Raw genomic sequence first — 25,285 nt, 5'->3', positions numbered from 1 at the left:
TCAAACCTAAATCTTTTAAAATATATGTGTATGTGTGTATACACACACAAACACACACACACACACACACACACACACACACATACGTGAGGGCTTCCCTCATAGTTCAGTTGATAAAGGATCTGCCTGCAATGCCGGAGCCCTGGTTAGATTCCTGGGTCGGGAAGATCCCCTGGAGAAGGGATAGGCTACCCACTCCAGTATTCTTGGGCTTCCCTTGTGGCTTAGCTTGTAAAGAATCCACATGCCATGCGGGAGACCTGGGTTCAATCCCCGGGTTGGGAAGATCCCTGGGAGAAGGGAAAGGCTACCCACTCCAGTATTCTGGCCTAGAGAATTCCATGGACATGCGACCATGGGGTCGCAAAGAGTTGGACACAACTGAGCGACTCACTTTTATGCAAAATATATACAATCCATGTGAATATATGATATATATACACATGTATATATAAATACATTCATATTTTGCATATGTGTAATATATATGCAAAATGTATGCATAGACATATGTGCAAAATATATATGCATATATAATATATGCACATATGCATATAAATAGCTTCTCAGGTAGCTTTAGTGGTAAAGAACCTCAGCTGCCAATGTAGGAGACTTAAGAGACAGAGGTTCAATCCCCGCGTCGCGAAGATCCCCTGGAGGAGGAAATGGCAACACATTCCAGTATTCTTGCCTGGAAAATCCCATGGACAGAGAGGATCCTAGCAGGTTACAGCCCATGAAATGGCGAGAATCGGACATGACTGAGGCAACTTAGCACATAGCACTTGTGTATAAATAATTCCTTTGCATATATTTGCATATGTATGCTATATACACATACCCATATATCCATGCAAAACTCTATATGCAGTATATATACATAGTTTTGCAGATAGATCAGCCAAATGGAATTATACTGCAAGAACGCTTTTGTGCCTAGTTTTCTTGCGTTTTTCTCTTCTATGACTGACCTTTCATGTCATGAACATGGACCTGCAGACTACGTATAGTCCATGTCTCGGGTTATGCCCACTTTATTTAGTCAGGCCCAGATTGGTTTTGGGACACACAGGATGTTTCCAGTCTTTTTGCCTTATAAATAATGCGACAGTGAACATCACCTACATAATCAGAGTAACCTTTCGAAGTGGGGTGACAGGGATGCCGGCAAAGAGCTCGTGCCGCGCAGGATTTGATTAAATCCCTCTGGTGTCAGCCGAACCTTGGCCTGAGCACACATGCGCCCACACGGGCAAGTCTCTTATTTTCTCTGAGCCTCCGGTTCTCCCCTGTGGTAAAGGTATGCAACCCTTACCCACCATTCTGAAATCCACAAAGCCCTCCCTCATTTGTGGCAAAACTACCCCCTCCCATTGTGGTGACAGGAGGTTGTTAACAGTATGGTATGGCTGTTCATGCACTTTGCTGCAGGAAGAGTAATACGTTTGCTTGTGGTTGCCTTTCAACAGTACTTACCCAGTTGTGGGAGTATTTTTTTTAAGTTATCATCCCCCAAAGAGCCTTTTTCCCTCTCTGTTTTTTTTTTTTTTTTTCCTGGCTACACTGTGCGGCTTTTGCAGTCTTAGCTCCCTCCCAACCAGGGATTGATCCTGTGCCCCCTACAGTGGAAGCCCGGAGTCCTAATCACTGGACTGCAGGGAATTCCCCTAAAGAACGCTTTCGTTACATTTTTTCTTACTTGCCTTTCCATGAAATTGTAATATCATAGATACTAGTGTATGTCTGTACATGTGCATGAGTGCATGCTCAATTGCTTAATTGTGTCCAACTCTTTGTGACCCCATGGATTGTAGCCCTCTAGGCTCCTCTGTCCCTGGGATTCTCCAGGCACAAATACTGGAGTGGGTTGCCATTTCCTTCTCCAGGGGATCTTCCTGACGCAGGGGTTGAACCCACATCTCCTGCATTGGCAAGTGGATTTTTTACCACTGAGCCACCTGGGAAGCCCATCTGTACATGTAGTATATACATATCTGTGCTTTATATGCCAAAACATAAGGTCCCCACCAAGAACCAGTTTCTCTGTAGAGAATGCATGGACCTTTACCACTAATTCTCAACCAGGGGTGACTTTGCTCCCCAGGGACACTTGGCAATGTCTGGAAACAGTTTGGGTTGTCTCAGCTGTGGGGAGAGGGTTACAGTTAGCATCAGTGGGTACAGACCAGGAATGCTACTGGCTTCCTCTAGGCACAGCGGAAGCCCCTCCCCCCACAATTGTGCCCAACTTGGTAGATTGGGAAACCCTCCTCTAGACCCCATTGGGGGTTCCTCCCAATATACAGTATGTCTGCTTGTTGCCTTGCTAAAAATCTGAGTTGTCCCGAGTTTGGAGTGCATCTGGACCCTGGTTTAGGAGTTGGGATGCTAAAACCCACCTCCCAGATTGGTGAGAGGACCGTTTGGAGGCTGATGTGGTAAAGTATGTTTCTCACCACCTGGCCATGGTCCACGCTCACCCAGGGTGAGCCAAAGTGCCCGGATGCTCAGGGTCCCTTGCCTGGATGCCGTCTCCACCTTGAGCAGGTCCTGCTAGCTGGGTCCTGGCCCCAAGGGTGCTCAGGGCTTTATCCAGCATGCCCAAAAGCTTGCATCAGCACCAGGTCCTTCCAGATGGGCCTGTTATTTCGTTTATAGGCTTTGACCAAGGTGTGCTGTCTGTCTGAACACGTCTCCGGGCTCGGCCAGCAGCCAGCGGTAAACTGGCCTGGAGCCGTGCGTGGGCCCGGCTCCTGTGTCCTAGAGCTCACGACAGAGGCTCCCAAGCTCTCTCACCCACTTGTAACCCACTGAGTCAGGTGATGTGCTGACAGGACCCTGCGGCAGGCAGTTCTGCCCCGACCTGGGTGCTGCCGCTACAGGTTGGCCAAGGAGACACCATCCACCAAGCGTTTTCCAGGGCCTCTGGCTTCTCGAGGGCTGGACTAGGAGGCAGGGGTGGATGGGGCTGAGCTGTGAGTTACAGCGGGCAGCACCCTGGACCCTGGTCAGGGTCTTTGAACAAAACCACAGACTGGGCCGGGCACCAGGAGGAAACGGAGCCCTTGGCTCTGTCCTGGGCGATGCAACGGCAGCCCAACTGGTTTTCCTCCTGCACCAGGGCGGGCGCTCATCAACAAGGGAGCTGCCAGGCCCAGCGATGGCAGAGAGCTCCCAGCTCAGCCCCTGCCTCGCCCCCCTCGGGGGGCGGGGTCCCAAGCCTCCCCTGCAGGGCTGCTCTGCAGGGTGGACGGCAGGCGCAGGGGCTGTCCAGTCCCCCACGTAGCCCTCTCTTCGTAAAGGTGGTGTTCTGCTGCTCCCTTCCTCAGGCTGTCCCGGCGCCTGCACTGTCTTCTCCCTTCTCCCACCTGTTCAGTCCGATCCGCTTTTTAAGGCCCGGGCCATGTCACATGCCCTCTGTCAGCCGCCCCTCCTGACCCCCTGTGCCCGCTCTCTTCCCCCTCTGTCTGGAGCCCCTCGGTACTTGGGGTACCTGGGACAGGAAATCATTTTCATTTCATTTATTTACTTACTCGGTTCTGGGCGCGCCGGGTCTTTGTTGCAGCTCGCAGGCTTCTCGTTGTTGTGGCTTCTCTTGTTGTGGAGCGTGGGCTCCAGGGCACACGGCCTCCGGGGCGTGCGGGCTTCAGTAGTTGTGGCACACAGGCTCAGTTCCCCCATAGGATGTGGGGTCTTCCTGGACCAGTGATCCAACCCGTGTCCCGTGCATTGGCAGGCGGATTCTTAACCACTGGGCCACCAGAGATGTCCCCTGGGAAATTATTAATCATGGGGCCCAGGATGATCAAGGAGCTTCCCTGATAGCTCGGCGGTAAAGACCCCGCCTGCAGTGCAGGAGCCGAAGGAGATGCGGGTTTGATCCCCGGGTCGGGAAGATCCCCTGGAGGAGGAAATGGCAGCCCACCCCAGCATTCTTGCCTGGAGAGTCCCATGCACAGAGGGGCCTGGCCAGCGCCAGTCCACGGGGCCGCACAGAGTCAGCGCACGGGTGACCAAGGGGATGTTCTAAAGCGGGACTGTCTGCCCCTCATTCCTAGTAACCTTCCTGTCAGAGAGCGCTCTGACATCATTCCCCGTCAGCACTGAGAATGCTGCCTCATTGTTCTTATCGGCAGGACAGGTGCCCTTGCAGGGATAAACCTGTCCACAGGTGTCCTTACGGAAAAGCACCTGGGCTGTGCTTGCTGCTGACCAAAATCGACGCTGCTGCCATGAGCATCCTGGGGTTTGTGAGTTGATACATGTGTGTATTTGTGTGAGTGCGTGTGTTTGTGTGTTTTATGTTATCTGTGTATTTTGTGTGTTTTCCATGTATCTGTGTGTGTTTGCTTTTCTGTGTGTGTATTTGTGTATTTTTTTGTGTACAGTGGTAAAGAATCCGCCTGCCAATGCAGGAGCCACAGGAGACGCGGGTTCGATCCCTAGGTCGGGAATGGCAACCCACTCCACTATTCTTGCCTGGAGAATCCCACAGACAGAGGAGCTTTGGTGGGCTACCGTCCATATGGTCACGACGAGTCGGACATGATGTCGCAACGGAGCACGTGTTTGTGTGTATGTTTGCATGTGTGTTTATTTGTGTTGTGTGCATCTGGGTGTGTATGTGTGTGCATGCACGTGTGTGTACCCGCTAGGTGAATCACCAAAAGCAGGGCTGGTGGAGCAATGTTGTGACCCCGCAGTGTGCCCACAGCCTCAGATGTGGTGGAGGTGGTGGCCGTGGCCTGTCAGGGAGAGATCCCGCAGGATTTGGGGTCCCGGGCCCGCAGAGAGACATACCAGCTCCCTGCTTCCTCCCTGGGTTCACACTGACACATCAAGGCTGCAATTCTGTCACCCGACAAGCTGAGCCCTCGCCTGAAATAAACATGGGAGAGATGTTTTGACATGTGATGTTTCAAAAAAAAAAAAAAAGAGTCAAATTTGCCTGAGAGACTGTTTTAAGAATCTTTCCAAGAGGAGCCGAGTCAGGGTGGGTGGGACAGATCCCCTGAAGAGGAGATGCTCGGAAACATGAATTCTATATTCACATGGAATTGTACATTTTTAACGTTTATTTTTAAAAGCTACCAACCGCAAGTGTTACAAAATACAAAAAGAAGTGGAATTTTAAAACTGTGTCTCCCTCTCTCCCCCACCCCCTGTCACTCCGTTCCCCGCCCAGAGACAAGTGTGATGACAGTTTTCCTGTGTCCTCTTCACATATTCTGTGCATTTTCAAATATTTACATATATATTCTTCCCCCCTCCACCTGTTGTTTCCAGCCTTGCCTTAAATTTGCTTGACAGTGTATCTTGGAAGTTATTCCATATCAGGACACATAGATCTTCCTCATTCTTTTCGACAGTTGAAAAGTATTCCGCGCTATGGTTGGTTCTGTAATTTTAAAATATAAAGATACATTTGGAAAAAACCACATTTCTTTTTCTCTCGACTACTCTTTAACCTTAGAACTGTAGGCCTTTTATTAATAGAACTTGAGGCTTAAAAGGAATTTGAATTGGTCTGTGTAAAAGTATCTCAGGACTTCTAGAACGTACTAAGCTCTTTCCTCTCCCCCTGCAGGAAGGTTCCTGGTTATCTAGGGCAGATGGGGGTTGGTTGTCCTTCATTCCTGGGCCAATCTCTTTCATTTGCACCTTAAAAAAATATCATTGTCACCAGACTGCTTTCAATGTTTGTCAGCACACTGAACGGGGTGACTTAGAAGAAAGATTTGTTTTTAAAAAGTAACAAAAATTAAAATTTAATAGCATATATAAAAACAGTCCTGGGCTGTACCAAGAAACTTTGAATAGATCACAGTATTGTTCATAGCATGAGAAAGGGGGCCAGGGATCATCTGTGGATTGTCCATTCACTGACTCATTCATTCATTCATTCTAGACCATTCATTCACAGACCACTGTCGGGGCTGTGTCTTGCCTTGATGCCAGGGTCTGAGGATGAACAGACCACATTGCCTGCCCTCAGGGAGCCCACAGTCAGACAAACAGTGAGCATAGGGGCCCTGTGGGGTCCCAGGAGAGACCCAGGCCTGCTCGAATGGAGGCTTCTGGGAGAAGCTGATGCCTATGCTGTGTTTCAGGGCCTCACTCTGAGCAGGCCTGGGGTGGGCCCTGGCCAGCGGCTGACCGACTGTACCAGGAGGGCTCCCAGCTGGATGTTTCCTGGGTGCGGTGACAGAGGGACTTAGCGGGGTGGGCACCACTGGCCATAGACTTGGAGCCACCTGGGTTTGAATTGGGCTCCTTCACCCACTCCTGAGACCCTGGGCAAGTGGCTTCGCCTCCCTGGGCCTCAGTCTTCCCATCTGGAAAGTGGGGCTGGTTCGCGGCACCTGCCTCTTAGGGTTGTTGGGAGGATGAGTCTGGGCACACAGGAGGGCAGTGTCAGCATCCTTTCCCGCCGTCCCTGTCCACCTGTGAGATGGGCATGTTAAAGCGTCGACTCGGGTTTAACTGGACGGCGCACATGAGGAATCTGACTTGGTGCTGGGCGCGCAGTGGGTGCTCCTTACGTGTGTGTTCCCAGTTATTACTTCTTCCATCGTCTCCTTACTCACCTCTGACACCCAGAGCACAGGGTGCCCATCGGGCTTCCGAAGTCTGGGAGACGCCCCCCCCAAGGGCAGCGGGAGCCCGGGCCCCCCCCAGCCCAGCTGTCCTTTCTGTTTATAGGCTCGGAGGTGGACGCGGTTGGGGGAGTCAGGAAGTGCCCCCACTCCCTGGAGGCCTGCAGGGCACTGTGTGCAATAACCCGGCACGCCTCCTGAGGACCCGCTGCCAGCGCGTGTTCCCGCACTTCAGGTGACAGGCTTGTCCCGTGGAGACCGCGTGTCTCTGCCAGACCGGTCGTTCTGCAGCCTGCCCACCCGGCTCGGCCCTGGGGAGGGCGGGTGTGCTGGACGAGCCCGTGCCTGGTTCACTCCGGGACGCGGGAGAGCGGCTGACTCACGTCGGGGTCAGGGGAGATAGTGAGGGATCTGGTGAAGACAACCCCTTTGCTCTCAGCTGAATGATGGAGCAGTCAGGCCTCCTTAGGGCATTGTAGCACCTCGTTAGACTGTTAATCCGATGCTTTGGGGAACTAAACAGTGGATATTATTTATCATTGTCATCACCATCATCTCAACCGGAATCTCTCTGGTCCTTCTCACGTGCCTGGCATGTACAGCTCTCACCAGACATTTTACAAGATTTTCCCAACACCCCCCACGCCCATTTTACAGACGGGAAAATCGAGGTTTGAGGGATTTGCTCACAGCTACCAAAAGGCAGAGCTAATTGCCCGCCACCTGCCAGTCTCAGAGCCCTCGCCGCCTCCCACTCGTCGGAGCCTCCCCGTCTGTCTCTGCCCATCACCGCGTGTTTCCTGGCCCTGGGTGTGTTCTCTCTGTCTCTGACTTGCTCTCTCTCCGTCTTGGCTATAACCCCCATCCAAGTCACCACAGCGTGCCACACCTGGCTATACCTGACTACACCTGGCCACACCTAGCCACACCTGGCCAGACTGCATAACTGTTCCCAGAGCCCATTGAGAGGTGTCAGAAACTGGTACTTCCCCGGGAAGCGCGCCCTCCAGCCGCTGGGGGATGAGGGGACACTGTGGGCTCCCAGAAGCCATCAGTTGTGCCGACGCCTCCTAGCTGGGACCCAAGTCCCCAGGGAAGGGACGCCACACGGGTTTTTGCTGCCAGCATCAGGAATTCTGAGGGCTCTGTGCTACCCTGTTCCTGCCCATTTCCTTCTGATCTGACTGCCTTACCTGGCTCTCCCTTCTCTCCCTTTCCCCGTTCCTCCTCCCCACCTTCTTCCTTCCCGTTCGGTGGGCACGTGCTGTGTGCCAGGTCCGGTGACTGAGCACCGAGAAGCCAGTGACAAGATGCAGCTCTGCTCTTGGGGGTCGTGTGTATTGGGAGGAACAGGCACCCAAGGACCCGTCCACGCGCTGAGAACCCCCAGCCAAGGCCAGGGCTCGGCGGGGCCAGGACAGGACCTAGACTCGGCCGGGGAAGCCGCCCCCGGGGGCTGCCACTCGCTGTGCGCTGTGAACGAGGAGGCCCTTGGCCAGGGGAACAGCTGGGCAGCAGGCCTGGGCTGTGACGGTGCCCAAGTGTGGGGGCGACACAAAGGAGGGGTGAGGGGGTGGACACCCGGGCCCCGCAGGCCGCAGTGGGGCAGACGGGGTTTTAAGATGAGAGTCTGGGCGGCTTCCCTGCTGGTCCAGTGGTTAAGACTCTGCGCTTCCAGTGCAGAGGCTACGGGTGCGATCCTTGGTCAGGGGGCTAAGATCCCACATGCTTCATGGCGAGACAAAACAAACAAAAAAAGATAAGAGCCTGGAGTGGGGGGTCCAGGTAGATGGGAGGCCCCCTGGGGGGCTCGGCCCAACCTCAGCCTGCCGCCCCCTTCCTTCTCCCCTGGGCCTGAGGCCCCGCCTGGGTGCAGCTAGGACTGCCCTGTGGTGACCAGGCACAGGCCAGGGACTCAGGACACCTGGATTCGAGGCCTGGCCTGGCGTCCTTTCCTCTCCCTGGCCCTCGGTTTTCCCATCTGTGAAATGATCACTGAAGGCCCTACGGAGCTCTCCATGTCGACCCAGAGCTGGGAGAATGCAGCAGTTTTGGGGGAGCACTTTAGGGCCTGAGTGTCAGGCAAACCTGAATCCCAGCTCCACCCACCTTCTGTGTGACCTTGGGTGTGTCAGGGCCCCTCTCTGGGCCTCAGTCTCCTCCCCTGCAAAATGGGCCCATGACAGTGCCCGCAAGTCCTAAGGCTTCCTGTTCAGAGTGAAAGGCCAGGATATTCAGCAGTGCTCACCGTGGTGTCAGCCCCCGATGTTGTTACTGTTACCGCTCAGCCGTTGTGCAAGTCTGATCCGGGCACAAGGCAGGGAGATGCCACCAGGCCCCGGGGGCACTGGGACAGAGCCAGTGTCACCCTCGACAGCCTGGGCCCCGTGACCCCGGGGCACCCTGCACGGTTGACAGTGTCCAGTTGCAGAGGGGGAGGGGGGCGCGCGTCTTGAATTGCTCAGAATTGCCCCGTCAGCCGCGGGCCACCCGGCGCCGCCCTGACTCAGGCTCCCTTCCTAGACGGATGTGTCAGACACCCCGGAATACTTGCAGGGGTCATATTTTCTCTTACCGTCACCCCCTCCCTAACGACATGGCCTTTTCTACTTAAGGAGCTCACACCTGTTCCTTGCAAAAAAAAGTTATTTTCAGAAGCATATTCTTCCAGCAAATATTTATTCAACAAGTACTCCAGGCCTGGTGTGGTTCTAAGCTCTGGGTGCAGTAGTGGGTGAAAGAGAACCCGTTTTCATGCAGCTGACAGTCTATAGGGTGTCAGGGAGGAGCCAGCCACCTGTATATTATTTATTTGGCTGTGCCGGGTCTTAGTTGCGGCGTGTGGGATCTAGTTCCCGGACCAGAGATGGGCACCTGGCCCCCTGCGTTGGGATCTTGCAGTGTTAGCCACTAGACCACCGGAGAAGTCCCCAGCCCCCTGTTTTGTAAATAAAGTTTTACTGGAACACAGACATCATCTGTGGTGCTGACATGGTAACGACAGCAAAGCTGAAGCTGAGACAGAGACCCCATGGCCCACAGAGCCCAAAATATTTATTATCTGGCCCTTGATAGGAAGAGTTTGCTGGGCTCTGGTAGAGATGAACAAATGAAGAGCCCTCTTCTGATTTGTTCTTAATTGGGGATGTGTACCATATGATAGAGTTGGAGGACTGGTTTAATTGATTTTATTTAACTTTATCATCTGCTGATATTGGGATCCAAAATCACAAGTGTGGCTCCTAAATAAAATCATCATCAATAATAGAGAGACAGGGACTTCTCTGGTGATTAAGACTCCATGCTTCCACTGTGGCTGGGTGGGGTGCGGGTTCGATCCCTGAATGGAGAACTAAGATCCCACATGCTGCACCGTGGTGTGGCGAGAAAAAAAAAAAAAAAAAAGCCCGTTTCCTCACTACAGGCGATGTCACTGGTAACAGTTTTCTCTGAAAACTTCCAGAGATCCCCTTTGCCTATTCTCACATGCATTTATGTATTTGTCTTCACAAAGCTGGTATCACAACACATGCGCTGTTTTGTTACCTACATGTAATAAAGGGATCTGACTTTGGGGAAAAAAAATACGAATGTTTGCTAGGATAAGACAGACAGCTTTCTGTGATAGTCAGTAGTCTTTCTGAGCATCCTTTTCCTTGGCTGTGTTTATTCCGCCACATGGATATTTCATTCTGTGTATTTCACTGATGAACTCCTCAGGTGGGTAGGTGCCCAATATGCTACTGGAGAGGAGTGGACAAATAACTCCAGAAAGAATGAAGAGATCACTGGAAAAGACCCTGATGCTGGGAAAGATTGAAGGTGGGAGGAGAAGGGAACGACAGAGGATGAGATGGTTGGATGGCATCACCAACTCGATGGACAAGAGTCTGAGCAAGCTCTGGGAGTTGGTGATGGACAGGGAAGCCTGGCGTGCTGCAGTCCATGGGGTCGCAGAGAGTCGGACACGACTGAGCGACTGAGCTGAACTGATATTTCACTGATCCCTGTCTTGTTGGATGTTTAGGGCGATTCCAGTATTTGCAATATTTTGCAATCTTCCCGCTCCCGTGGGGAAGCATCCATGTTCACAGATCTTGGCGAGCGTGTCTGATAATTCTCTTGAGATAAATTTCTGGAACTAAGCTGGCTGAGTCAAGGGTGTACACGTTTTAAATTTCAGGACATGTGTTACCGCTTGTTTAAACACAGCCCTCAAAGGCGTCTGTTAGGCTGGTCTCCCCAGCCTGGGTGTTAGAAAACTGTCCATCCTCTGTCCTGGGCTGAGGCAGTCGTGTTTATCTGTAAGACAAGGGCCCAGAATGTCCACCCACCACCAGCCTGGGGGCTTGATGACCTAGTCCGAGCAAGTGGTTTTTATTAATTAGTTTATTATAACTATTATTATTTTGCCGTGCCACACCACATGTGGGATTTCAGTTCCCTGATTAGGGATCAAACCCGCACCCCCTGCAGTGGAGGGTGCGGAATCTTCACCACTGGACCACCAGGGGAGTCCCCAAGCAGGGGGTTTTTAAATCCACCAAGTTCTCGTTTTAAATCTCGCCAAGTTCGCCTTCTTAGAGCATTTTAACATGCATTTCCTCACCTGAACCTCTTGAAGTATCCTGGAAAAGGTTGCGGGTGGGGTGTGTGTGGAAGAAGCCCAAACCTGGGTTCCAGACTCACTGCGAGCAACCCGTCCGTGCCTCTGACTTTATCATCTGAAAAAGTTTGTCATCTGAAAAGGCCAACCAAATGGACTCAGAGGGGTCCTTGGAGATGTAAAATCTTAAGATGCGATGACCTCATGTGGCAAATGGCAGCTAAAATTTGGATTGTGGCTGTTTGCTATCCATCAGGGGTACATGCCAAATGGGGGGAGCGGTGCTAATTTGGACACGTGTATTCCTCAGACAACTCTTCTCTTTAGCCATCGTGTATTTTCAGATTGCCTTAGAGATACGTACTCCCCTGCAGGCAGTGGGGGGTTTTTATGGCAGCCTGTGAGGCAAAGCTGATTTGTAAAAACACTCTGCCTTAAAGCTAATTTTAAAAACCTGACTTTCAGCAAGTTCTTGAGAGTTTTGGACCCTTTCTGTGGTCTTGTTGAGGCCTCGTGGCCCTGAGAGTGAAGATCAAGCCTTGCTGACGTGAAGGACCGCCAGGGTCTGCCACAATGAGACATGGATAATGCGCACACGGTGAGCAGCAGGCTAACGGAAGGAAGTGCTGACAAACAGCCTGCTTACCTAAGTCTCATTGACAAGATGAATTCCCTTAGATGATCCTAACCCCTGGAGTACTCTAGATTTGGGGGTTTGGTGTTAAGGCATCGTGAACGAGATGGCATTCAACCAAATACTTAACATCTGCTTTGTCCAGACACTAGGCCCAGAGAGGTTAAGTAACTTGCCCAAGGTCACACAGCCACCATGCCATGGAGCCTGGCTTCAAATCCAGGCATCCTGGCTCCAGAAACAGTACTTGTCCCCGGGAGAATGAAAGGAAACAGGTCGCTTTCCAGCGCCGGCCCCGGACCCAGCAGCCGTCGCGATGTTGATGCCCAAAAAGAACCGGATTGCCATTTATGAACTCCTTTTTAAGGAGGGGGTGATGGTGGCCAAGAAGGATGTCCACATGCCCAAGCACCCGGAGCTGGCAGACAAGAACGTGCCCAATCTTCATGTCATGAAAGCCATGCAGTCTCTCAAGTCACGAGGCTACGTGAAGGAACAGTTTGCCTGGAGACACTTCGACTGGTACCTCACCAACGAGGGCATCCAGTATCTCCGCGATTACCTCCACCTGCCCCCTGAGATTGTGCCCGCCACCCTGCGCCGCAGCCGTCCGGAGACTGGCCAGCCACGGCCCAAAGGTCTGGAGGGAGAGCGACCTGCAAGGCTCACGCGAGGGGAAGCCGACAGAGACACCTACAGACGAAGTGCCGTGCCCCCTGGTGCCGACAAGAAGGCCGAGGCTGGGGCTGGGTCAGCAACTGAGTTCCAGTTTAGAGGCGGATTTGGTCGTGGACGTGGTCAGCCACCTCAGTAAAGTTGTAAGAGGTTGTTTTGTGTTGAATAAACCTGTAAAGAGAAGAAACTAAAAAAAAAAAAGAAAGGAAACAGGTCAGTCACCATGAATATACTGTGGGACGTTCTGCAGCAGTGCTCTTCCCTGGAAACTTTCTGCTGTGACGGACGTGTACTCTGTCCCTGCTGCGCAATCTGGTAGCCACATGTGGCTGCGGAGCCGTTGAAATGTAGTTAGAGCCGCTGAAGAACCAGATTCTTTGTATTTTTCAAATTTTAATTAATGTAAATAGCCACATGTGGCTATTGTGTTGGACAACAAAGGTGTAGAGACCTGAAGTCTAGGGAATGGGAGCTGGGGGGATCCTGAGCCAGCCTTGGGAGAGGGGGAGTTCAGGGAAGACTTCCTGGAGGAAGAGCCAACAAAGCTGAAGCTGCAGTCTGAATGAGGGCCAAGAGGTGCTCCAGCAGGTCCCGCGGTGAGGGAGGGCTGGAGCAGCCAGTAAGAGCGGGGGGGAGGCTCTGGGGGTGGGAGAGGGACAGAGGACGGTGGAGAAAGAGCCCCACCAGTGAAGGTCCCACAAGCCATCTTTCCAGTGTTTGGACTTGACTCTGGGGAGCTATGAAGGGTTTTGAGCAAGGACCCTGCAGGCTTCGAGTTCACCTTTAGAAATTGTTACGGGAAAAGAATGTCTGGGAGGGGACCAGAGGTGAAGGAGGCAGGGGAGCCCCAGAGCTGGCCAGGGTTGGACAGAATGTTCCCGAGGGAGACTTTGAAGGGCTTGGAGGTTGACCCAACATGGGTGTGAGAGTGGCGGGGGAGTTGGGGATGCTGCCTTCCAGAATCACGAGTCTGGCTTTAGCAGTGCAGGGAGCAGACCTCCCTCCCTGCCTTCAGGGACTTCACATCCCTGAGCACGAATCTTAAACCTCTGCAGGAAAGCCCACAAATGGGGACGCACGGAAGCCAATGTGTTTTTTGCTGAGCACCATATACTCCTCCACCCCCACCCTGCCGCCCAGAGCCTTCCAAAGGAGGTCAGGAAGCGTTCCCCTGCCTCCTGCCCTGATTCCACCCTCAGCAGCCTTGGAGTCTTGCCGTTCTGATTGCCAGGGGCCTTTCCTCCCTTACTCAGCACTCAGAGATCCCCATCTCTTGGGGTTTTGTTTGTTTGTTTAGCTGCCCTGGGTCTTAGTTACAGCATGCAGGGTCTTTAGTTGTGGGAACACTTGGTTGTGGTATTCAGGATCTAGTTCCCTCACCAAGGATCAAACCGAGGCCCCCTGCACCAGGAGCGCGGCATCTTAGCCCTAACCAGACTGATAAGTCCTGGGAGCACTGGAGATGGACAGAAGTGTGGCCAGGGCCAGGGTGGTACCCACACAGGACCCGGGAGAGTGACCCCTTCACCCCAGTTTGCCTGGCTTTGGCTCCAGCAGTCCTGCCTCCTATGATGCCTTGGGCAGACCCGGACGTTGGTCACTGTAGTTCTCACCGCAGACATTTGGACCCGTCTCTGAGAGCAGAGTAGGGAGCCAGGTGGGTTTCAGCAGGGGGCGATGCAGCATGATTTATCAGCTGGATGGGCTGATAAATAGGCTTATCAACCGGACCAGGTTCTGAGCATTTGCCTGATAGAACCCTCTGGCTTGTCCTTGCAGGATCAGCTGAAGCAGTGTTTCTCCAGGCGGACCCCCGAGGCCAAGGATACCGACACCCTCGTGCAGGAAGCCGACAGTCAGTATGGGACGTGGCCAGACCAGCGCCAGAGCGGGGAGAGGTAAGCGGTGTGGGGCAGGACCTCTGGGGGACTCAGGGCCCCCATCTGCCTCCTGATTTCTCCGTTACTAAGTAGAACCTGTTGTGTCTGTAACAGGTTGTTGTGTAATAAGAGCAACCCATTCTTTTTATAAAACAGAAGTTTAGAAAGTACAAAAAAAAAAAGACTTTAAAATGATATATGAAATATCCTGAATAAGGAAATCCATAGAGACAGAGGAGACTTTGGTTGCCAGGGTTGGGGTGGGGGGGCGGGGAGGGACTGCCAGATGGGGACCAGATTTCCTCCTGGGCGGATAAAGATGTTCTTAAACCAGAGTGGTGATGGTCACACAGCATTAAGAAGGAAAGTGAAAGTTGCTCAGTCGTGTCCAACTCTTTGCAACCCCATGGACTATACAGTCCGTGGAATTCTCCAGGCCAGAATACTGGGGTGGGGAGCCTTTCCTTTCTCCAGGGGATCTTCCCAACCCAGGGATCGAACCCAGGTCTCCCACACTGCAGGCAGATTCTTTACCAGCTGAGCTGCAAGGGAAGCCCACAGCATTATGAATGCATTAAATGCCTCTACTGGCAAATGTCATTACATGTTTCACCACAATACAAAAAAAAATTGCAAAGAAAATGAAAACCAACTTTAATGTCAGGACACAGGTATCACCGTCATTAGTGGTTTTGGTTGTCTATCTAGGCTTTTTCTATGTAGATATATAGTGTGTTTATAAACAGAGAAGCATATTATACACACCGCTTCATAAGCTGTGTCAGCATTTAGGATCATCACTATTAGTGCCGTGGAGGGCCCCTCAGGTGTCAGCCTGGCTGGGAGGGAATGTTGTTACGACTGTGCAGAAGCCTGAAGGTTGCCACGCATCACCTGGATTCAGGAGGCAGGCAGGCCTGAATTCCAGCTCCATTCTGGCTGGCTGTGGGGTCCTGGATCATTTAGGTTTTTTTGCCAGATTTTACGAACTCCTCTTCTGTAGAAAGGGTGCATGCGTGCGTGCGTGCGTGCTTAGTCGCTCAGTCGTGTCCGACTCTTGTGTGACCCCATGGAACTGTAGCCAGCCAGGCTCCTCTGTCCATGGGATTCTCTAGGACGGGAGTGGGTTGCCTTGGCCTCTTCCAGGGGATCTACCCCTATCTGGGGATCGAACCTGCATCTCCTGCATTGCAGGTGAATTCTTTACCCACTGAGCCACCTCGGAAGGCCCTGTAGAAAGGGAATGATGCTCACAAAACAGCTGAGGTGTATTAAGCGGATGGGCCCAGCCCTGTTGTAAGCTCTGAAGCATAACATTTAATTCTAGTCCCATCTTGCAGAGACGAAGACTGAGACATGGGGTGGACAGGAGGGTAACTTGTGTTCACAGTTGGCGTCTTTCCCGGCACTTAGTCGTAGGAGTTTGATACGTTGCACTTGTTCATCGTACCTTTTCTTTGTTTTAAAAATGCAGTTTTTCTCCTCTTGCCCTTGGGCGGGATCACACACACAGTAGCAGCTTTGTGGACACCAAGGGTGGGCTTGCCATGTTCTCGGCTCACCTTTCCCACCCGAGGGGCGCAGGATCGCATGGTGTTCTAAAGCCAGGAAGATCTGGGGCAGCCCCAGTGTGGCCGCTTTCCGGCTGTGTCACTGTGTCTTGGTGGTGGGTGTCATCTGTGGGTGTCGTGCCCAGGTATATGGCATGTCCATGGCTGAGTTGGACTCAGACCCAGGTCTCCCAGCTCCTTCCCCTGTCCCCTACCCCAGCCAGGAGCGGGCACACCCCTCCGCTGACTTACATCCCATAGCTGTCATCTGTACCCAAGTTGGGGGGAGGTGAGTGAAATTAGAAATGGGTGGGCTTCCCTGGTAGCTCAGCTGGTAAACACAGGAGATCCTGGTTGGATTCCTGCGTCAGGAAGTTCTTCTGGAGAAGGGATAGGCTACCCACTCCAGTATTCACGGGGTTCCCTGGTGGCTCAGAGAGTAAAGAATCTTCCTGCAGTGCAGGAGACCTGGGTTCGACCCCTGAATTGAGAAGATCCCCTGGAGGAGGGCATGGCAACCCACTCCAGTATTCTTGCCTGGAGAATCCCCAAGGACAGAGGAGCCTGGCCGGCTGTAGTCCATGTGGTCACAGAGAGTCAGACAGGACAGAGCGACTAAGCACACAGGAAAAGAAAAAGGGAAGCACAGGTTTCTAATAGTACCCATGAAGGGCGTTTCGTTTTCTTGTCTAAGCTGTGATATATGGTTAGTTAATGAGCTCACTTAAATTTCACTAGAATGTTCCTGCAGGAGCAGGGGACTGCGAGTCTGGAAGCCTGGGTCCTTGTTTTGCTGTCACTGTCTGACCCTGGGAGTACCCTCTCCCCCGGCCTGTATCCTCCCAGCTCTTACAGGGAGAGGGGGAAACCCGGCCACCGGCATCTCCCCCTGCCCCCGTCCCCGCCCCGTGTCCTGGTATCTGCCGCCCCCTCCTGTCTCTCGGAGGTACTGCAGCTCCTCCTCCCAGAAAGGGCCCAGGCGCGGCTTTACTCCCAGGCCTGAGCAGCAGCGCCACCTGCTGCCCCTCGGTGGTATTTCCCTCATTTTTGGTGGATCTGCTTCAATCCCATCCCACGCCCCACCGTCCTGCTTATTCCAAGTGACAAAATCCTCTCAGAGCTGACAAAAAGCAGGCTGTGGTCCCTGAGTGAGGCACTGGAACACCTGGGTTGACAGCTCTGCCCAAGGGTGAAGTTCCGGGGTCTTTTGGGGCAGACCCTCCCATCAGGGACGTGTTGTCGGCTGTGCCGGTCCCCCCTTCCTTAGGATAAGGCTTTCCTCTGCTCTTGGCTTTGGGGTCTTTTTAAGAGAGGAGCAGGGAGCCTATTTAATTGTAACGTTATAAATCTGCTATCTTTTGTGGTTCCAATTATCCGAGTGGTACTTGGAATACATTATCGTGGGCAGAAATTCCAGGAGGAGAGAGAGGGTCATGGACCTGGATTCTGGACATGCCCCTTTGGGCAAGCCTCTTCACATCTTTCTGCCTCAGTTTCCTCATCTTTCGCAAGGTTAATATTTAATTTCGTGAGGTTACTCCTATCTTGTAGGATGGTGGGGAGGATGAAAGGATACAGCTTTTCAGCACAGGGCCTGGCTCATGGTAGGCGCTCAGTAAATCTTTGTGGAGTGAGTGAATGAATGAATGGATGAAGCAATGCAGGATCTTCCCCACCTCCCGCTCCTCCACGGTGACGGCCAGTGACAGTTTGATCGCCATCAGCCCTGCCCGACAGAAACGCAGCACAAGTTGCACACCCAAGACATACATGCAGCTGCAATGTTCTAGTAGCCACGTCAAGACAGTAGAAAGAAAACAGGCGAAATTAATTTTTTTAAGATTTTTTTTTCCTTTTTTTAAAGTCTTTCTTTTTCCTTTTTTTTAAAGGCCATTTTTTAAAGTCTTGATTGAATTTGTCACAGTATCACTTCTGTGTTGTTGTTGTTGGTTTTTTTGGCCATGCAGCATGCAGGATCTTAGCTCCCAGAGCAAGCGTCAAACCCTCACCTCTTGCACTGGAAGGGGAAGTCTTAACCACTGGACTGCCAGGGAAAATCCTGGCGAAATTAATTTTAACAGTATATTCTATTGAACCTAATACACAGTGTGTGTGCTAAATCGCTTCAGTCGTTTCTGATTCTGTGCAGCCTTATAGACCACAGCCCACCAGGCTCCTCTGTCCATGGGATTCTCTGGACAAGAATACTGGAGTGGGTTGCTGTGCCCTTCTCCAAGGGATCTTTCCCACCCAGGGATCAAACCCACGTCTCTCATGTCTCCTGCATTTGCAGGCAGGTTAATGCCACCTGGGAAGCCCCACTGAACCCAATAGACTCTTTATAAATACTGTCCTTGTAACATGTAATCACTGTAAAGTTATTACTGTGGTATTTTACTTTCTTTTTCACTCCAAGTGTTAGGAATCGGCATCTACTCTGTACTCTTGGCCCAGCTCAGCCCTCACTCGCCCCATCACAAGGGCCCAGAGGCCACAGATGACCCACGGTTCCCCCACTGGGTAGCACAGAGTTAGAGGGCCTTGAATGGGGGAGTGGCTCCTCCCCTTCCGCACCTGTCCAGGTGTTCTAGAGGCACCGTGGACAGCACCTGGCTGGGCCCAGGATGGTTCTTGTCACTGGGATGTCTGTCTCTTATTTCCTGGCATACAAAGCGTGCCCCACATCCTGCCTTCTGCGGATTCCCTTCCTTGACATCCAGGTCTCAGAAGCAACCTGCCTGACCACACCTCCCTCCCTCCCTCCCATTCTCGTAGCTTGGCCCCCGAGTCCCCGTCCCCGGACAGCAGTGCCACCTCGGCTTGGAAGCAGCCCCCCAGCAGCCGCCTGTCCTCGCTGTCCTCCCAAACGGAGGTCACCTCGGCTGGGGACCAGCATGACTGTTCCAGGGACCAGCGGAGCACCAGCGTGGACCGATCCAGCACGGACCTGGAGTCTACTGACGGGATGGAGGGGCCGCCCCTGCCGGACGCCTGCCCCGCAAAGAAGGTGGACGACTTCTCCTTTATCGATGTGAGTCGGTAGTTGGGAGCAGTGCTGGAAACAGTCCTGTCTCTTCTCTTTTTTTTTTTAACTCAGGATGTTCTGCACCAGTCTGAGGCTGCAAGGGGGGCCCCAGGGAAATGGAACCAAGTCCCCCTCAAGCCAGCCCCTGCATCGCTGTGGCTCCCTCCCACTTCCTCTGAGCCTCAGAAACTGGCTGTTTGGTGACCACTAGAGCTGCATGCTCTCCTCTTAGGGAGGGCAGATCCTTTATGATTTCCGTCTCTCTCTAGCTACCGCCACCCCCGACCAGCCCCCGCACCGGACACCATCGTGGCCGGTTTGGGAAACAGCTCCGCAGACATCAACACCCTCTTGCCGCCCCCACCGGGGTGTCTGTCACTTACCAGTTCTGGGAAATGAGTCACTGAAATTAGCTCATCATTGCTAACTTAAAAGGCCCCGGGTGACAGAATTTCTCCAAAGTGGACCTGAGAGGAAGAATCCAACATTTCACACCAGGACCCGAGCCGGCGGGGCACAGAGACGCCTCGCGTAGGAACAGCTCTCGGCCATGAGCCTGGCTCAGATGCTGCTGGAACCGGGGCTGTCCGTGCCTGGGCTCCCTGAAGTCTTGCAGCCCCTCTAGGAAGGGGATATCATTCCATTTTTACAAATAGGGACACCTCAGCTCAGAGAGGGTAAGTCCCCTGCTTGAGGTCACACAGCTAGGAATTGAAGTGACCGGGATATGATCCCCAGGCTCCCATCTCTTCACCGTGGTCTCCTGGGGGATCACTGAGCCACAGCTGCCCCACCTCCTCCTTGCTGGGCTCAGCCGGGGGGGGTCTGCCCCCGCCCGGCCCTTCCAGCAGGAAAGGTGGTGATCTTGGAAACCATCACTGACCCTCCCCCCGCCTCTGCTCAGAGCATGCTGCTTGAAAACAAATGCCTGGTACTGAGTAGGCTGCTCCACCAGCTCCCCCCTGCCTCCTGAATTACTGTGGGTAGAGGAAGGACCACCTTGAGAATCTCAGCTCGTGGACCCTGTGTGGAGTAAAATCAATGTAAGGATTTAGTTAAGGCGATATGTTCAATTGTTTATTCAACAAACAAACAAACGTGTATTGAGCTCCCGTTAATGTACTGCTGCAGCTCACCTGCTCGGATGGTGTCACCAGGAGGGGGGCGGTGTTTGCATTATGTGCCCACAATGTGCCAGGCACTGCGTGGGGCACTCCGGGTTCATTTGATTCTTAGAATCAGCCTACGTGGTATCCTTCACAGGGAATGTAGGCTCGAGGCCTTAGGTTCCTAGGAGAAGGCGGAAATGCTGGTCCGCGTGCCCCCTTAGATGGCATCTTGTGCGTATCAGCGCAGCTACGCACCCTCCCGGGGGCGGTGCCCTCCCTTTATGTCTCCGGAGCTTCATCTTTTCCCTCTTCTTCCCCGCCGCTCCGACAGCAAACCTCAGTGCTCGACTCAAGTGCCCTCAAGACCCGGGTGCAGCTCAGCAAGAGCAGCCGCCGCCGCGCTCCCACCGCCCGCTCGCTCCGGCGCAGCCGCACCAGCGAGCCAGACGGCAGGTCCGCCTGGGAGGAGGAGCCCGACAGCGCGTGGATGTTCCGGGACTCCACGGGTACGCCCCGTCTCCTCCGCGGGCGCGCACTGGCTCACAGGAACGAGTTAGGGTAAACCCTGGGAATAGCTTTCTGACTTTGAAGGCTGCAGGACATCAGAACGCAGTAACATAAGAAACTGTGATTTCTCATTACACCGAGCTTGCTAGAAGCTAAGTAGGAAAATTTTTTTGCCGATTCTCTATTAATTGGGGCTCCATAGGTTGCAAGGGACTGAGACACAACTTTAGGCTTTCACTGTTTCCGCTTTTATCATTATCCGAGTCACCCTTACCCTCTCTGCCGTTTTCTTGGCTGGCCTTTTCGTCTAGATTCTCGAGTTGAAAGACCAGTTCATTTATTACCAGTCTTTTGGGGTTTCTGATCCGTCATTCACGGCTATAGGTTTTCCTCTGAGGGCTTCCTTGTCTGCATTCCATGTCAAAACGTAAGCTGGATCTTAAAGAGCAGATAGGAATTAGCCAGGGAAAGGTATTCTGGGTGAAAACAGCAAGGGGATCAAAGGGTCAGAGATGTGGAAAGAATATTCCGTGGGTGTGGCGGGGCTGGGTAATCTCAAGGAGGGTCTCTCTAAGCAGTTCAGCCTTGCCCAAGCGGGGACTAGCAGGAATCTTGCTGCAAAGGCAGGGCCAGTTCATGGCGAACCGTGTGATTCCTGGCTAAAGGGTTGGACTTGGTCTGTAGACAGACAGCCAGAATCTCAGAACGGTGGCTGCCATTGACTTCAGGATCCTTTCTTTGCAACAGAGGAGAAATCCCCGAGGAAGGAGGAGTCAGACGAGGAGGAGAGGACGCCCAGGGCCGAGAGGTCACCCGTCTGCAGACCTCAGAGGATGCCTGTATTTCCCGGCGTGGACCCGGCTGCACTAAAGGTGTGGGACCTAGCATCCAGAGCTGCGCGTGGCCGCAGAACAGACAGGCCCGTGTTTCTCACCCGCCTCCCCCCTCCTCTCCTCTCTCCCTCCTGGCCTTGCTGGAGGCAGGGACAGGCCCTGCTTACAGGACGGGGCAGAGGCCCTGTGGAGGCTGCCGGGCTTTTTCTCAAATGAGTCCCGGGGTCGGCATTGGGCAGACCTCAGGCGGATCCCACTTTGGAAAACCCTGTGACTTTGGGCAAACCCTTCGACCTTTGACCTTTAGGCTACTCCTCTATAAAATACAGAAAGCCAGCCTCCACCCCGGAAACGCGTGTCCTGGAGCTTAGGCCTGGAAGAGTCCGGAGCCCAGTGCACAGGCTGCCAGGCGGGCGGTGGTGGGGACGACCACGCAGCAGGGGCTGTGCCACCGTTACCCGCGGGGCCAGGCGCCATCTGCCGCCGTCGGAGCCCCGGCCCGCCCTTCCAAGCCACGCCATTCCCTCCGGGTCCTCCAAAAATGATGGCCTTTTTCTCCTGCGAGTCTGATAGTCAGAAACCCCACTGATTCACATTCACCAGAACGAGGAGCTTAGAAGAGCTGGTCCTTGGCCATAAGATGAACTCTTGTCTCCATCGTGGGGTTCTCAGGAAACTAGAAGAGACGGAAGGGCCTGTGATGAGGACACCACTCGTGGTGGCCTTTCAGCCAAAGATAATGTGATGGTGTGAATTTCTGATGGTTGTTTGATCCCAGTGGTCACGGGTGGCCTCTTGGACTACAAACCCGGCCTCTGATTTTTCTTGGCCTCCACGGTCAGGTAGGATGGGGCCCTTCCCCAGGCCAAAGGCAGCTTACAGACTCCACCCTTGTCTTCTCTCTCCAGGCTCAGCTGCACAAGAGGCCAGAGGCAGACAGTCCCAGCGAAGCCCCTGGCTGGGCCCCCCAGCCCAAGACCCCCAAGTCTCCCTTCCAGCCTGGGGTGCTGGGCAGTCGCGTGCTACCCTCCAGCATGGAGAAGGATGAGAGGTGAGAGCGTGGCTGACACATAAAAGTTAGGACTTGTTCCTGATACTGTTATCGTCATACAAGAGCCATGATAGGGCAGGGGTTGGCCAGCTATAGCCCACAGGTCAAATTCAGCCCACCATCTGTGTGTGTTAATAAAGTTTTATTGGCACACAGCCATCATGGAAGGGTTGTGTTTGTTAATAAAGTTTTATTGGCACACAGCCATCATGGAAGGGTAGTGTTTGTTAATAAAGTTTTATTGGCACACAGCCATCATGGAAGGGTAGTGTTTGTTAATAAAGTTTTATTGGCACACAGCCATCATGGAAGGGTTGTGTTTGTTAACAAAGTTTTATTGGCACACAGCCATCATGGAAAGGTTGTCCGCGGCTGCCTTCTTCATGCGCCTGCCGCTTGATGCGTTGACACAGACACCCTGTAACCTTCAAAGTCCAAGTTACTTACTGTCTACCTTCATATCTGCCCTTGGTGATAGAGGAAGGCAGAAGAAGGGTTCAGAACCCAGACTTGAGGAAGGGTGTGGGAAAGGCTTCCAAGAGAAGGCATGCCTGAGCTGGGTCATGAAAGACAAAAGAGGCAGCCAAAGTCACGTGCAAAGGCCCAGAGACCCGGTAGAACTGGGTGCTGTGGGCAGTGTGTGATACTGGAGCACAGAGTGGGCTGTGGGAAGCAGAGGTCAAGAGGATGAGAGAGGGAGAAAAGGTGGCTATCTCTCTCTTTTTTAAAAAAAGTATTTATTTACTTGGCTACTCCAGGTCTTAGTTGTGGCACACTGGATCTTTAGTCCCCGCTTGTGAGCTCTAAGTTGCAGCACGTGGGATCTTAGTTCCCTGACCAAGGATCAGACCCCGGCCCCCTGCATTGGGAGCGCAGAGTCTTAGCCACTGGACTACCAGGGAAGTCCCGAGATGGTGCCTCTCTCTTGCTCTGGGGACGCCAGAATTGCCCTGGAGTCAGCTAAGGGTGCCAGTGTTTCTCCAGGGCGGGAGGGGCCCCCAGACTAGGGGCCCCCTGGTCGTGAGCCTCCATCAGGAGGCTTGCTTGGGGGCACTCAAACCCCTTTCTAACCCCAGGGGACCTCTCCTTCCTCGCAGACCCCCACCCCACCCCCAGCCAAGTCACCAGCGTCCCCAAGCCCTCCAGGACTGTGGAGTCGGTAGATTTCTCTGAGACCAACAGAGGTCAGGTCTTGTGTGAACGTGTGTTTGATTATAAAAGTCATACACCCTCACCGTAGGAACTGTAGAAAATATAAAATGAATATAAAGCAGGAAAGAAAACCAGCCAAGATCTGACACCACCGCTGCCCACCTCCACCCCCCACTCAAAGACGACCATGGTGAAATTTGGGCTTTTCTTCCTCAGTGGTTTTTAAATGTAGTCAAGATTATAGCATACACTACACACAGCTTCTTTTCCGGTTACATGTTTCATATGATGGTTCTTCCATGGCCATCAAAGTCTTCATAAGCATGATCTGTCTTTCCTTTAAAAACATTTCATGAGTTTCTGTTTGACTTCATCATTTTTGTTCAAATGATGTGTTCTCATGACAAGCCATTCTGAGGACAAAAGATACGTAAAGAAGAAAGTGAAAAATAAAACACTCAAAAGGGTTGTCATTCAGATGGTAATGACTCAAGTGTATTCACTTGGGGAAAATGAACTTGTGACCTGAGTGCTTTCTGGATGTATAGTCTTCAGTTTTAGAAAAAGCTGAAACAGATTGTACCTCCCTCAAACAATTGTTGTTAATTATTCGATAAACATAAGGCCTGTCTAATCTATCTATGTCTTACAGGCATTGTACTAGTCAGGGTTCTCCAAGGAAACATAGCCCATTAAGATGTATACTCTGGAAAAGAAAGAAAGAGAGAAGGCTTTATTTTAAGGAATGGGCTTTCATGATTATGGAGGCTGACGAGTTCTGAAATCTGCAGGCCAGGCAGGCAGGCAGGAGACCTGGGGAAGAGCCAGTGTCGCAGTTCAAGTCCCAAAGGCAGTATCTTTTCTGAATTCCCCCTTCTGGGGAGGTCGGTCTTTTTTCATTAAGGCCTTCAGCTGGTTGGATGGGGTCCACCCATGTTAGGGAGAGTAATCTGCTTTATTCAGAGACCACTGGTTTAAATGTTAACCTCATCTTAAAAAAAATTAAATAAATACCTTCACAGAAACATCTAGTATAATGTTTGAGCGAGCAGCTGGATACTGTGGCCTAGCCTAGAATTTTAACCCTCACCAGCATTTGCATGGGTAGAGAGATGGACGGATGGATGGATATTTGGGTGACGGATGGATGGAAATAATTTTATGTGAGCCTGAGTTTCTGCTGCAGATGGTTTCATAGAATGAACGTACCATGATGTATTGAACGTTTCCCATTTGGGAATTTGGGGGTGCCTTGGTTAGTTCCTGTCTCAATCACACAGACCTGGGTGTCTTTGCCACCCGCGAGCGTGGCTCAGCCCCCCCACCCTGGCACAACGGTGGGAGACTTGGGTCCCACACAGCCCTGCCCGCAGGCCCAGCCCTCACTCAGGCTGGCACCTGACTCCCACTGGATTTGTGGTTTCAGATCGGAAGAGCCCTCTCCCCAGTGGCTGAAGGAGCTGAAATCCAAGAAGAGACAAAGCCTGTATGAGAATCAAGCTTGAGCAGGTATGGGGGTGGCCCTGGAGTGGGTACTCGGGCAGAGCCTGCAACCCGAGGAGTAGGGAACTTGGGCCGGGAAGCAAAGGCTCGGAGACTTGAAGTGCTGTACCTTGGAAGGAGAAGGGAAGACGTGGGTGCGGGTGTCCTGGGTTCCTGGAAAGATG

The 25,285-nt window shown here is 52.7% G+C and overlaps 2 protein-coding genes across 5 annotated transcripts in view; both read left to right on the top strand.

Moving 5' to 3' along the window:
* KIAA1671 (KIAA1671 ortholog) overlaps positions 1–25,285 on the top strand; it is a 124,851-nt gene that overhangs the window by 93,650 nt on the left and 5,916 nt on the right. For all 4 annotated transcript variants that reach the window (XM_043438093.1, XM_043438094.1, XM_043438099.1 and 1 more), the window contains 6 exons: positions 14,291–14,409; positions 18,717–18,972; positions 20,407–20,581; positions 21,330–21,454; positions 22,324–22,466; positions 25,045–25,127. In XM_043438093.1, coding sequence (XP_043294028.1) covers positions 14,291–14,409; positions 18,717–18,972; positions 20,407–20,581; positions 21,330–21,454; positions 22,324–22,466; positions 25,045–25,123 — 897 coding nt within the window. In that variant the 3' untranslated portion in view covers positions 25,124–25,127. The remainder of the gene's footprint in view (positions 1–14,290; positions 14,410–18,716; positions 18,973–20,406; positions 20,582–21,329; positions 21,455–22,323; positions 22,467–25,044; positions 25,128–25,285) is intronic.
* Positions 12,113–12,724, top strand: LOC122421982 (40S ribosomal protein S10-like). Its single transcript, XM_043438112.1, has one exon. The coding sequence runs from the start codon at positions 12,153–12,155 to the stop codon at positions 12,648–12,650; it is 498 nt and encodes a 165-aa protein (XP_043294047.1). The 5' UTR covers positions 12,113–12,152; the 3' UTR covers positions 12,651–12,724.

This window comes from Cervus canadensis, chromosome 1 (assembly GCF_019320065.1).
Source record: "Cervus canadensis isolate Bull #8, Minnesota chromosome 1, ASM1932006v1, whole genome shotgun sequence".
Taxonomy (NCBI): domain Eukaryota; kingdom Metazoa; phylum Chordata; class Mammalia; order Artiodactyla; family Cervidae; genus Cervus; species Cervus canadensis.
The sequence above is the reverse complement of the archived record's forward strand: the minus strand, read 5'-3'. Positions and strand labels throughout refer to the sequence as shown.